This window comes from Schistocerca serialis, chromosome 7, assembly GCF_023864345.2.
Source record: "Schistocerca serialis cubense isolate TAMUIC-IGC-003099 chromosome 7, iqSchSeri2.2, whole genome shotgun sequence".
Lineage (NCBI taxonomy): Eukaryota > Metazoa > Arthropoda > Insecta > Orthoptera > Acrididae > Schistocerca > Schistocerca serialis.
In genome coordinates, this window is record NC_064644.1 from 587,987,559 (window position 1) to 588,002,164 (window position 14,606).

The window sequence follows — 14,606 nt, forward strand, 5'->3', positions numbered from 1 at the left end:
TGTTATTTCTTTTAAAAAAATGCTTAAAAATTAAGGTGCATCTTATAGCTCATAGTGTCTTATAGTCTTTAAAATGGTATTTCATCCATTAATGTCCATACACTAACTTTTGGTGCTACAGATAGCTTTTACATATGACTAGAATTTCTTTGGCTTTTCTGAGAGACCTTTCAATAACATTCTGTTATGTTAGTCACTGAAGGTTTCACACATTGCACACCTGATAGCAAAACTTGTTTCACTCAGTATCCTTCTATTTCTAGCACTACGTTTTGTTTTACACATATTTTGCAGAAGGTCCTATTTCTTTAGAAATTTATTTCCAACTACAGTATACGTGGAGGATCCATATTATAATGATCTGTTCTGCTAGGCTAGGCTTGAACTTGAACTTGAACCACAGTCTTCTAATGCCGCTGCCCGTAGATAAATGTCTTTTGAGTTCCTTTTTTGGATGCGACACAACTCTCTCTTTATCTAACTTAGCAAATACATAGATCTCCCTACTTTTGTTTACCCTGTGTACTTCCGTAATCATTGTTGCTACAATTGCCTCATGGTCACTGATACCAGTATCAGTATGGACATTCTAAAAGAGTTCAGATCTGTTTGCTACCATTAAACCTTACATATTTTCATCGTGAGTGGTCTCCTGAACTTGCAAGTTTTCAAAAGAAATTTCTTTGGAATTTCAGTGCTGCAGTATCGATCAAAAGAGTCAATAGCTCATTAGTAGTTCATCCTGTAAAGTTGAATCCAGTATTAAAAAAAAAAAAAAAAAAAAATCGTAATAATGTTGCGGTTAGTAGCTGTGTCATAACTTATTTTTCCATACAAACTAGTGACTTCAGAATGTCTTGTACTGAGAAAAACACATTATGACTGTGATTGTTTTACTGTTTAACATTATTCTTCTGCTACATCACAGGTGTGAGGGTTGTCCAAGGAGTACCTACCTGACATATAGATAGTGGTTGTTGTTTGAAACAAGGACGTGAAATACTAATCTCCTCCTCCTCCTCCTCCTCTTTTGAAACAAGTGACTATGTTGCTAAGTATCAACCTTATAAAGCTTAAGTTAGATATTACTAAATTGTTTAATATTTGTTTGGGAGCCATCAATAGTGAATGCTCTCAGTGAATTTATAAATATGGATAAAGCTGGTCATTGTTATGTGATACAATTCTAATACTATGGGTGGCGAGCAGCAAACGAGTATAAATTCTTCTTTAGTCTGGACTACTTTAGTAAATTACTTCTGTAGTAATATACTCTTTTTAGTAACTGTTAGAGAGCTCAATTTCTATTTATCTCTTGAGTCATAACTAAAGTAGTAACACCTTTTCCCTAAAGAAGTAAGCCATTTCTGCTTACATTTTCTTTCGGATAATATTTATTGTTGGCAGACATTATTGAATCGCCTTTTGCATAATTTTATGTTTATCACTATAATTGTAGAAGCTAGAAAGGATTATTAAATCAAATTATTAAAATTGGGAAATATAATTGCTATTGTACTAAGTAATGATAAGATCTGAAAAAGAAATACGCTATTAATGGGTGAATCTATTGTTAACCCCACGACCTACAGCTACCAACGTCCAATGTTGGTTGGTGACATGTATTAATTTAAGCGGCAGTTTGAGATACGAGCTAGAAGCCAAGAAACATTTAAAAAAACATATCAGAAAATAAAAAAAGAGCAGTTTGCTGAAATAATGAAAAATCACATAACTACTATTGAATCTAAAAAGCATTATGTCAACATGCTAAAAAGGAAAAAGGATGCTTGGGAAAAAATACACATTGAATACAATGCATAAGCTCTTACACAAAGATCACAAGTGCAGCTTAAAGGAATTTGGAAGGACATGAAAGTGAAAGCAAAGAAAATGAAAACTAAATGTAATTGGGAACAATTTCAAACTGGCGGTGAAGTAGCTGAGATGAAGATCAGTGATATAAGCCAAATGGTATACAGAATTTTCAGTGAGTGAGTGAGGTGTTAATGGCCTGAAGGGGCATAGAAGAAGGCTCTACATGAGCATGCTTAAGTGTGTAGATAGAGACTGTGACAGCTGAATCTTTTGTCTGGATGTCATAGGTGTTGGCTGAGCCCCAGAGAACTCGGTACAGGTCGGTATATGGAGGTTGGAGGGGAGCATGGACATATTCACAATTGTCCAGAGATTTCGGGACATGAACCTTAGGGTGGGAGTGGCTGGCAGGCAGAGGGATATGGAGGTTGATGAAGTGGCGCCTGACGCCGTCCACGAAGGAAGGTAAGTCAGACTGAGGGAGAGAAGCGGAAGGGCTCACAAGTTCACAAGGGAGAACAATGTTCTGGCCGTATATGAACTCGGCCATTGTGCCCTTGAGGTCTTCCTTATAGATCGCATGAATGCCGAGTAGCACAAGGGGAAGGGCCTCTGTCAATGGTTCAAATGGCTCTGAGCACTATGGGACTGAACATCTGTGGTCATCAGTCCCCTAGAACTTAGAACTACTTAAACCTAACTAACCTAAGGACATCACACACATCCATGCCCGAGGCAGGATTCGAACCTGCGACCGTAGCAGTCGCGCGGTTCTGGACGGGCCTCTGTCCATAGAGAGTCGTGGCATCGAAGAGCCACCTTGAAAGTGTGGTGCCAGCACATTACTTTGCGGGTGATATGCTGTGGTATGGATGCGCCGGATGCCGCAGATGTTACAAATCTTGTTGAACAGGGCTGACTCAAATTGTCTGCCCTGATCAGTTGTGATGATAGCTGGACATCCGAACCGCGATACCCATGACTCAACGAAAGCTCAAGGAACAATTTCTGCCATAATAGTGGGGAGGGGGACAGCCTCGACCCAGCGACTGGTTTGGTCAATAGACGAAAGGACATAACAAAAGCCGTTAGAGGGGGGGGGGGGGGGGCGGGCGTAAATGTCAATATGAATATGCTGGAAACACCCAGGTGGGATTGAAAAGGTGCTGAGGGGGGGTGAAGTGTGCTTGTGTACTTTGCAGCGTTGGCACCATGCAGGATCGTGCCCATTGCTGGCAGTCCTTGCGACATTTCTCCACACAAAGCGCTCCGCAACGAGGCGGGCGGACGCACGAACACTGGGGTGGGCTAAATTGCACAGTGCGTTGAAGACAGCTCGACGGAGCGTAGTTGGGATGAGGGGGCGTAACGTGCCCGTACTGTCGTCGCTCCAGATCTCACCAGAAATGTTAGGAAAGGTGGTGTGGATGAAGTGTAGTGAAGAAGTACTCTGAAATCAGGTTTTGTGTTTCCTTGTCGGTGGGTTGGAGTTTAGGCAGTTCAGATAGGTCTAACAGTGAATGGATGGCATTGACTCGTGAAAGGAAATCAGCAACTTTATTGTCAGCACCCGTTATGTGTCTCACATCGGTGGTGAACTGAGATATGAAGTCCATGTATCTGAAGTGGCGAGGAGGCAGGTCTGCTGGCGGGTTTGTAATGGCCGCAGCAAGGGCCTTGTGGTCCATTAAATCATAGAAAGGGCATCCCTCAACGTCAGTCTTAAAATGCTTGATTGCTTCGTGGACCACAAGCAACTCCTTGTCAAACGCGGAATATTTCCGTTGTGTGTTGGTGAGCTTGTGCGAGAAGAACTGCAGAGGCGAAGTCTGGCCATTGATTGTCTGGCTAAGGACAGCGCCGATGGCAGTATCGCTCACGTCTGTGGTGATGAAAAGCTGCGCATTGGGATGAGGATGTGCGATGGTGCAGGCCTCAGCAAGAAGACTTTTGAGGGCAGTGGAAGAGTCAGTCATAGCAGGGGACAATGGAACGGTCCGAGATCCAGAAGTGTGGGTGCCTGCCAAGGCATCCGTCAGTGGAGCCTGAATCTCCGCAGCCCGGGGTAGATGTCGGCGATAATAATTAACCGTCCCCAGAAAGTGCCGGAGCACTTTGAATGACGAAGGTCTGGGTAGGTCTAGTATCATTTGCACCTTCTCAGGGGGCGGTGAAATGCCGTCGGCAGAGTCCTGAAAACCAAGAAAAGTGACAGCTGGTTGATGTAGCTGCAATTTGTCCTGGTTGGTGTCGATGCCTGCTGCCATGAGAGTGTTCATAACAGTTTGCACATGTCAAATGTTGTCCTCGACAGAGGAGCTGAACACAAGAATGTCATCAAGTTATGCAAAGCAAAATTTTAGGTCGAATAGCACTTCGTTGATGAAGTGTTGCCAGGTCTGGGTTGCATTTTTCAGACCGAAGGACATGAATCGAAACTGAAATAACCCGATTGGGGTGGTGATTGCTGTCTTCTCGATGTCTTCAGGTGCCACGGGGATCTGGTGGTAGGCCCATTTGCGATCAATGACCGAGAACGTGGTCGCACCTGCGAGGGAACTGGTCAAGTCAGCAATATTGGGTGTCCATAATTGTTTGTGCATTTAGTCGACGGTAGTCTCCGCACATGCGCCAGGACCTGTCTTTCTTGGGTGTCATATGAATGGGTGTAGACCAGCTACTGGCAGAGGGTTCAATGATGCCGGAGATTAGAAGTTCAGAAATCTGCTTTTTACGGTCGGAGAGGCGCTCGTGGCAAAGTCGACATGGTTTACTGGAGATCGGGGGACCTGGCGTCAGGCGAAGCTTGTGAACCATGCCGTTGGTGACGACGGAAATGTTGCCGGCAGCACAGGAGCCGGTTTGTGTACAGTGTGTGGCGGGCGGGGCAGGCGAGGCGTGGTCATGGTGTTCGGAGCCACTCGGCGGATCCGACGGGAGCCGAGGCGGCGAAGTGTCCCGGGAGTCAATGTGACAAGATGGCCGCCGGCCCGAAGCAGTGACATCATGGTCGGGTGAGCTCGGTAGAGCTCGTGAAGTGTTAGTGAGTCCATTGTCCAAGGGCACGGCCTGTGGCAGCACGGTCGTGGGTGAAGCACTAGGCGCAAGTGCACTGTTTGTTTTGTCAGTTGCGGTCATACGGTGGTGCGCAGTTGTTCGAAAGTTTGAGGTGCTGTCCACGAGGGGAGAGGTAGGAGCTGTCAGTTCGGGAACATGTGACGCTCGTCACGCATGCGCACTCATGTCCGGCTGAGTGTCAAATGCTGCTGTGTCGAGGGGGTGTGGTCCTGTGGAACTGTCATTACATGCTGTGTTAGACTTGATAGCACAGTTGCGAGGGGTAGCGGGAGGTAAGCACACAAAGACTCGATTTCTGGGACTACAAGCAGATTCAGTGCACTTACTTACGTTGCTTTGTCCTTGCTGCAGTGTCTGTAATTCCTTTGCTGCGTCGGAGAGCTGGAGATGAGTTTTGTGGAGCCGGAGGGAGAGCTCGAAGTTTTCCTTGCGTAGGCGAGCGACATTTTCAAGCTCGACAAGGCACTTGTGCGTTGTTTCTTGTAACATCGTCGATAGAGACGAGCATGTACGGATGAGATGAGCCCGGACCAATGTTTCACGGGGGGGAGCACAGGGGAAGTGAGTTTTGGACGGGTGATGAAACACGGTGTTTCGCACTAGGTCTGGTGAAATTTGTGGTGTTGCAAGAAGTCAATGCCTAGTATAGGTTCGTCAATTTCGCACACTAAAAAATCCACTCGAGTTTGCAGTTTGCGAAGAGTGAGACGACGTGGGAAATTGAACCCGAGCAGTGTAGTGTAGTTGAATTCATGGCTTACAGTGAAGTATGCTTGTCAGCAATTGTCATTCTGTGCTTGACAGGTTCAGGAGACTTTTGAGCCAGAGCAAAGCGGATGTGAGGAGATAGTTTATCTGACCAGGTGGCGAGGAGAGCTGTGTCGGAGAGTAGATCGGCACTGACCAGGGCATAAAGCCATCTCCAGAGTTGGGAAGGTTTGTCTTGCCTAGTTGCTTGACGTGGAGCACTTGCATATTGCTGTCTCAGTTGAGCGCGCAAGCCAACGTAGAACTGTCTTTTTGGCCAGAGTGTACCGGGTAGCTGAGTCCGGGCTGTCGACCAGGTCAGCAATCAAGTCTCCTGGTCGTGCAAGTGGGTAATAAGGCACAGAAATCTGGTTGATACGTTGAGTTTGAAATGGTCGAACACTTCGTCCACAATTTTTAAGCACGTTGTTGCCCTGTCGGGATTGAACGCCGGCAGCGTCATTATAGAATGTTCAGAAGAACAGGCTGAGTTGAATTTGTGGGGGCACTGCCTGAAACGAGCTCCTGTTGCTGCAGTATTCCAAGAGTGTGTGTCTCCAGGGTATGTGGCAACGACAGCTGGTCGAGTGGCAGCATGAAGGTGACACGTTGTGGTTGAGCACGATCTGTCGCGACGCGGAAGGCCGCCGCGTGTGACACTGTAATGTGTCGATTGCGGTTGCAGAAGTTCAACATGTTGCAGGTGTGTTTGCATTGACGTGTCGCGGAAGACCGACATGGATGAGGCACCAAGATGTGTCGAGAATGGTAGCGGACCTTCGACTGGAGCCAGCGCGAGGGCGACAGGTGAGAAAAAGTTCAAAGTTGGAAAACGCGTGCTAGTCCGCAGAAAGCTCGATGTACGATCAGAGCCAGAGCCACCTGTATTGCAGAGGGGCTGCGGAGGTGCGGTCTGTCCAGAAGCACAGTGTGGAAAATGATGTCGAACGTCAGACGGAATGTGTGAATGTTCACTGCTCATAGTCACTCCACTCAAAATGGTGTGCAGATAAGGTGAATGACGTGGCACAAAACACTGAGGCATAGCAGTAGGACGGAGATGGAGGTCAGGCACAGATAACAAGCTATTGTTCCTGTTGCCGGCCGAGGTATCAAAGCAGGAAGGCATGTGCTGATGCTGAACCGAGGCAGGCGCGGGCGTGGTCGGGTGCTGAGGAGGTTGACCTGTGAACAAAGCAGTTCCGGCCACGTGGCAGGAATCCGCATGGTACTGCATGGATTGCGGCATGGTGAATCATTGTCCTGGCAGTGGTAGGTTGTCCAATGAAGCATCTGCAGAAATCGGCATTGGTCCCACACTGCACAGAGATCTGTAAGAGGTAACTACACCGTCGATGAGGGAGGGCACATGTGGTGGGAACAAAGGCGTCTGATAGCCGGAGTCATGCACACTCCTAACCTCACTTATTGTTGCAGGCTCGAAAATGTCCAGCAAAATCAACGTAATCGTCGAGTGAGAGGCATCGTGTTGCAGTCCTGGCTAATGTACATCGCCCACAACACGATGCATGTCGATCACAAAATCCAGCATTAGGCGTTGGGCCGAAGCCATTGTTCGAAAGTAGTTTTGATGTAATACACGCAAAAATAACCAACGTGGGGTCTGCGGACACAGTAAAATGGCGAAAACAGAAGACGTTACAACTTGGGGCCACCAGTGAGGTGGATGCTTGGGTCAGTTACACCAAACAACGCCTTATTATCAGGAGTTCATTTATTCACCTCTTTACACAAGCAAGGCTTACAAAGAACTGGATGACGGAACTGCACAAAGATAATGTTTAGCTTACTTCAAAGACGATATTCAGATCGATACTGGTGTCGACCTCATCGGCGCCACAAGGGCATTGGTTGGCTTTACTAGATATACAGGGAGCGATACCGCACAATAAACTCGATTTCGGTGCAGGCAGTGGCGGGTTAGACCTAAGCTGTTTTAGCTTCCCTGTCAAAATCAAATCAAATCAGCCAAATGGTTGTTGATATGATCCCACAAGTTTTCAAGGGGATAGCTGGGGTTAACAACGACACATCTGAAGACAATGTGATACTTTCAAGCATCTTCGATGATGACAACTGCTTTGAAGGTAGCAGTGAAACTGCTGAAGGTGGAACTTTATCCCATAGTCATGAACCTTGACCTGCATTCTCTGGTGGGACCTAATCAGAAGATGTGCCCAGCTAAAGGGGGAGAGAACATGTGGTTTTAGTGAAAACTGAGAGTTTTTGAAAAAAGCAGATGAGCTTCATTCATTAAAAATGTTTTTAATGTGAGATGAATACAATGAAAAAGTGTTATTAATAGGAAGAAAAATAGAAATCGTGGAAGAAGAGCATAATCTTAAAATGAAAATGATGAATAAGTTAAAAACATAATGGAGCAAACTTCAGGCCAATGTGCTCGAGAAATTTGAGTTTTGTGGATGAATAAGAAAATATTCATATGTGTAAAACATCTTTTATTTCCTCAATATTTTTTCAAGTGGGCTATATGTTCTTGTTCCTTGTATGGCATAATATTTGTGTTTATCATCAGTACTAAGTTTTGTTAATACCACATTCTAATATTTATCTGAATTTGCAATATTATAAAATAAGAATTTTTATTAGAAATAATCTAAACATTGCATGACTTTATATAATAATTTAAGAAACAAAATGAAATTGCACATAAATAAAATGAGTCACTTTTAACTGCAGTAGTGACAATCTGGTAGCTTATTTATTCATTTAAGAAGAAAAAGTCTCTAGCAAACTATGTACAATTTAATTAAAGCATTTAAGTATAATAGACCTTGTGACAGCTTGGTCTGAAGCATCTGCTTCTGGCTGAAATGCAAATGTCATTCACCTCCACAGCATCAGGGTGAAACCCATCTCTAACATCTATTCCAAACTTGTGTAGAACTGCAGCAGCCACAATAACATTCCCAAACTTGTTCGGTTTAAATCACATTTTTTTAGATAAATTTGGAAAAATTTCTTTAAAACACCAAACGCTCACTCAATTACACATCTGGTTGCAATTTGGGCTCTATTGTAGTGCTGTTCGGCTTCTGTGAGGGCGTGGAGCACAGGCATCATAAGACGTTTGGGAGAGCATATCCACTATCTCCAACAAGCAAGCCATCATATTGTCTCTATTCAAATTCTACAGCAACTCTACTATTGGTCCAAATGTGTGCATCATGCGTGGAACCTGGCCAGTGGCTTACCATGTTCAAACTCTTCATATTGGCATCACAGATGATTTGTGTATTGATAGAAAAGAAATTCTTGTGATTTCTGTATAGTTCTGCTTGTACACCAGAAGTGCAAAGTATGGGTATATGTACACAATTATAGCCCCTTTGACGTTTGGGAATCCACCATTTCTTTCCAGTTCCCTTTTGTTCTTTGATATACTTTCTTGGCTCTGTGGCCTGGACACATACAGTGGCTTTAAGGTAATTAAACTGTTTATCACACTGTTAAAAGCTCTTCCAGCAGTAGTGCAACGAATATTAATGAGATCCCCAGCTATGATTTGATAAGTACCTGTGCGAAAGATTTGCAGTCCACAAAGAAGTTGCAGCCTAGGAGACAAGCATGGTTCCTGTCAGAATTATGCTGCAGTAATGGTTCCAGCATACCAGGCAGCAACTCAAAAGATTCCTTACGAAACCCAAACCACTCTTTGAAATCACTGTCACTATACATCACAAATGGGTCTCTTCTCTCCAGTACAACCCTCATTCTTGGGATGTTCACCTCTTCCTCCATCTCCATATATTCTTCATAGTTCAGGTAATCCATAGAATTCGACACTTAAAATGCAGAACTCAAAGATCGCACCTTACTCTCATACTTTACTCCTACTACTGCCTAGGAGTAAATTTTGGCCTTCTTTCCTCCTTAAGTTACTAACATATTAGTGTACGCTTCAGTGGTGCTCTCCATCAGCAATGGAGTAAACACATTTACTTCGGTAGAAAATGAAAAAGTAATCCTGGAGTAATTTACTGCTTTAGTTCAGTGCTATCAACTGTAAGTCGCTGATTTCCTTCTCGCTTAGTAACTTACTTCGTTAGTTTCACTTACTCCTGGTTGGCACTTGCCTACCTAGAGCTGAATAATATTCTACTCTGGGGAGTCTGCTCCTTCATTTACAACAGCAAAATATCTGGTGGCAGAGTTGAAGTGAGGCTGTATGAACTGCCAAGATGAACATCGCAGTTGTCAACCAAATGAGATGACCATGTCAGAAACTGTGAAGAAAAGTCACAAAATGGCTTTGAATGACCATTGACAGAAGATGCATGAGTATTTCAAAAAGTGCTGTATATTGTATACTAGCTGAAAATTTGGACATGGGTGAGGCATGTCAAGATGGGTGCTACGTTGACTCACAGTGGAACAAAAACAGCATAATAAGGATGCTTCAGTCGAGTGTTTGGTGCTGTTTCTCTGCAATAAAGCCAACTTTTTGTGTCAATTCATAACTATGGATGAAACATGGGTCTACTACCTCAAACCTGAGAGGAAAAAACAGTAAGAACAGTGGATTGAAAGGGGAAGATCAGTAAGTTCCAATGAAGGTGAAAACAGTTCCATCTGTGGGCAAGGTCATGGCATCATTGTTTCGGTATGAGTGTGGGATAATTTTGTTGACTATTTTCAAAAAGAAAAGGCAATCAATGTAGAGTTATTGGAGCATTTGAGTGATGAAATCAAACAAAAATTGTCATGTTTGATGGGGGGGGGGGGGGGGGGGCTGTTTTACTTCATCAGGACAGTGCGCCAGTTATTGCCATGTCCAAAGTCAGTGGATTGAAGTTCAAATTGCTTACTCATGCACCCTATTTACCAGATTTAGTCAGCTCTCATTGTTTCTCTTTCCAAACTTGAAGCAATGGCTTGGTGGTAAATCTACCAAAAATGAAGAGATGGAATCTGCAGCTGACAGATTTTTCGTAGAGTCCAGGGAAACAGGGTATCAAAACTGCTGAAAGGAGACTATGTAGAGAAATAAAGATGTTTTTCCCTAAATTTTTGTGTTTACTTTGTTAGGTTGGATACTTATGGGACAGGTCTTGTGTGTTTTCCTTACAAAATAAATTTATATAGTTCTTGTAGAGAGGAAGATATCTATACATATTATAAAAAATGTGTGTGTGTGTGTGTGTGTTCCATAACTCTGCCTATACTACTGCACCAATTTCAACTGAACTTGTACACACATCCCTTGATGTCAGGCAGCAGTTGCTGTCGGGGCAAGAACCACCTACCTATTGTAATTCAGGAGTACACACATCCCTTGATGTCAGGCAGCAGTTGCTGTTGGGGCAAGAACCACCTACCTATCATAATTCAGGAGATATTACATAATAAACAATGAGTTGTGTGAAAAACTGCCACATTTTGTATGATGTTTAAATTTGTTATTTCTGTGCCACTAATTCTATTCACAATAAATTTTGCAGACAGTTCCTCATATGAGGCTAAATGCACCTACAAAATTATATCATGATACCACACATGTTTCAGGAGATATGTCATAAACATTGAGATGCATGAAAAACTGCCACATTGTGCAGGACATTGAGATTTGTTACTTCTTTGGTACTAACTCTGTTTGAATCACATTCTGTAGACAATATCCACATATGCTGCTGAATGTATCTACAAAAATGAATGGGGGTTTTGTCACCTAGTTTTGTATAATATGGTACCTAGTGAGAACATGTTAAACTGTCAGTGAAGTGTTACTACTTTGTTGATGAGTGTTTTAATTACTCCTGCAGGGTTTCTGAGGCAATGATTTTTGGTGCATGGATGCTTGGACAATCACTAGCATTTGCTCCAAATTTTAGCACAGCCAAAATGGCTGCAGCTAGACTTTTTGCTTTAATGGACAGGAAACCAACAATTGGTGTAACATTTGGAGATAAAATGTTGGTAAGTTAGTAATTATTACTCAAAAATGGATAACTGTGGTAAATGTGGGTTTTTACTGGTATGTACCAACTTTACCAATTTCCCTTCATTATAAGTTCTGATAAAATTGTTGTACTGCAATATAATTAGTGTATGTGTTATGTAGTCTTCAGGGGCAGGAAAAAGGGCACATGCTTAATTTGCAGGGGAACCCATGAGTCTATCAGAAGGTCTCAAACTGCCTGACATATGCTTTAGCTGTGCAGCATATGGGTGTTTCTGTAAAAGTATCCCGTGTTTGTATAGGAGATAGCACTTGTTAAAAAGAGGGGAAACATCCTGTGAACATAAGTCTGGAAACAAAACCTTGTTGAGATATTGGCCATTCTGTCCTATGATAGTCATTTGTCTGTTTACTACTATCACTACTACTGCTGTCGGAGATGTTCAATGCGGTTAGCACTCATTCTTACAATTACTTCAGCCATCTTTCATAAAGAATCAAGAACTCATCTGACCTGTCTTGGATGCCCTTGAACGTGGTCACATGCATGAGGCTCATGCTCCTCTAATGTGTGTCCATTTTCAATGGGTCTTGAACACAGCAATGTCTTTAAATTTCTTCACCACCAGAAATGAGAGGGATTACAGTCAGCTGAAAAGGCTGCCACATTACTAGACCTTCTCAACCAATGTTTGTGTTTGATACTGTCACACAAGCTGTAGACAATAGAGTGATGTCTTATCCTACAAAACCACAACCATCGTCTTCCTAAGGATAACGTTGTCCAATAGGGTAGGTAGTCTGCAGCTCATGGCCTCATGGAAGCATTCTCACTTCCTGAGCCCAGGGTCCCAGATTCAATTCCCGGCAGGGTCAGGGATTCTCATCTGCCCCGAGATGACCGGGTGTTGTTGTGTTGTCTTCATCATCATCATCATAATCATTCATCCCCATTACAGTTGGAGGAAGGCAATGGCAAACCACCTGCATTAGGACCTTGCCTAGTATGGTAGTGAGGTCTCCCGCACTGTTCCCCTATGCTCTGTCAAGAAGCATGGGACTTCATTTCCATTTTTCCTATAGGATAGGTAATTTGTCACACAGAAATTGGTGACAAACAACAGATGTTAATTAATAGAGAAAAGCATATGGCCCTATTAGTCCATCATCCATAATTTCTGCTCACACAGTGATACTAATGTGAGCTTGATGCCTTCGTTCCATGCTACTAACGAATGATGCAAGCGAGAGGCAACAGGTGTTACAGGATTCAAGCCAGCTCTTTGCTTCTGCAGAGTAGATACAGAACAAGGTGGAATTGCCATATTTATCAATAACTGTTTTAAACTCAAGGATGGTGAAAATAATGATTTGTTTATAAAGAAGCATCTGACAGACAATTGGAATTTCATAAAATGATTTTTATAGTAGTGACTGCACACTAAACACATGCAGGGGATTTTAATCTGTTTAGAAATAAACTCTGTTAGCATGTTTAAAAATTAAAAAGAATATGTAAATAAATTTTCATAAATTTGTCCCACTTCATGTATGTTGCCCTCAATGTAACTCCTGCAGTATTGTTTTTAGTCAGTGTAACAATTGATCTATGTCAATTTTTGGCAACATTTTTATAAAGAACAAAATCATATCACAAAACCAATATGACAGACCCATGAGCTAACAAATCAGTTGTCTAATTAAGAGGTGATGATGTGTGGTGTCTCCTAAACTTCCATCTTTAGTTCATTTGCTTTCACTAGTGTGCATTAATGACTTTGATCAGTGATACTGCCAGATGGTGGATTTGTTTGGTATGCATGTAAAACAAATATTGTTATGAATAAATAGTTTTTGAAAGGACTTTCAATGGGACAGAGCGATATGGCGCAGTGGTAGGCACAATGGACTCGCATTCTAGAGGGCACGGTTGAAACCCAAGTCCGGCCATCCTGATTTAGGCTTATGGTAAACTTCCCTAACACTTCAGGCAAATGCCGGGATGGTTCCTTTGGCATGGCATGATCAACTTCCTTCCCCATCCCTCCCTAATCTGATGGAACCAATGACCTTGCTGTTTGGTCCCCTCCCCCAAATCAATCAACCAAACAACTCTCAATGGATGCGCCACTGACATTCATCATTTATTAAACTTTGAGAAGGCTCACTATATATAGTTTGGAACATATAAGAAATTACTGTACAGCATATGTATAAAATGTTAAGATATGATTACAAATGTGTTTGATTGTATTAAAATTTTTGGCATTACAACTTAGAGAGGTGCTTCCCACAGAATTTCTCAACTGTGGAACTTGAGCTAGGACAGAAAAATTAACCTCGCCAGATTGCTGAGCACCATTCTGTTGACTCTGTCAGCTTATGAATGCTTTAACACTTACTCCTCACACATCACACAGCTGATAGAGAGTTAGCCTCATTTTGTCTTTCACTTGATAAACCACTTCCTCGACAGTTCTTGTGTCTGAATAGAGAACTAGTTTACCTTTGTACTTCTTTGTGAAGCAATACATCATTGAGATAATATTGTCTTAAATGGCCTAATTATGATTGCTGTCTTTACCCTCATCCCATTGATCACTGTGGACTCATCCACCTGTATAGATACCTTTAATCCTCGACATTCATTACACTTCGTAGAAGTAGGCTTTGTGGATATTTGAATGTTTTTAAACAATGCAAGATTTTAAACATTTAAACAAATAAAAAAACAGCAAAATTTGCTGTGTATTTGTAATTTATGCATTACAAAAATAACAACTTGCAAATTATCATCGGAGAGATAATAGTACAGATTAGCAAAATAGCTAGTTGGAAAAACACACCCCATTTTTTAGAAATTGGATACAAAGTCAGCTTTGGGTTTACTGCTCATTGTTTTTGAGTAGAGTGGCTGGTGCACTCCATAATTCAATGAATGGAAAAATTTTGCGACATTTTACTTTTAAAAGTAGTAGTGCAAACTAATTATTTAGTCTTATGAGGTCCTGAATCATATTTC

The 14,606-nt window shown here is 42.5% G+C and overlaps 1 protein-coding gene across 2 annotated transcripts in view; it reads left to right on the plus strand.

The window, feature by feature from the left end:
* The window catches only part of LOC126412154 (multidrug resistance protein homolog 49-like), a 454,076-nt gene that overhangs the window by 410,636 nt on the left and 28,834 nt on the right, over window positions 1-14,606 (plus strand). For both annotated transcript variants that reach the window (XM_050081614.1, XM_050081613.1), the window contains exon 20: window positions 11,448-11,601. In XM_050081614.1, coding sequence (XP_049937571.1) covers window positions 11,448-11,601 — 154 coding nt within the window. The remainder of the gene's footprint in view (window positions 1-11,447; window positions 11,602-14,606) is intronic.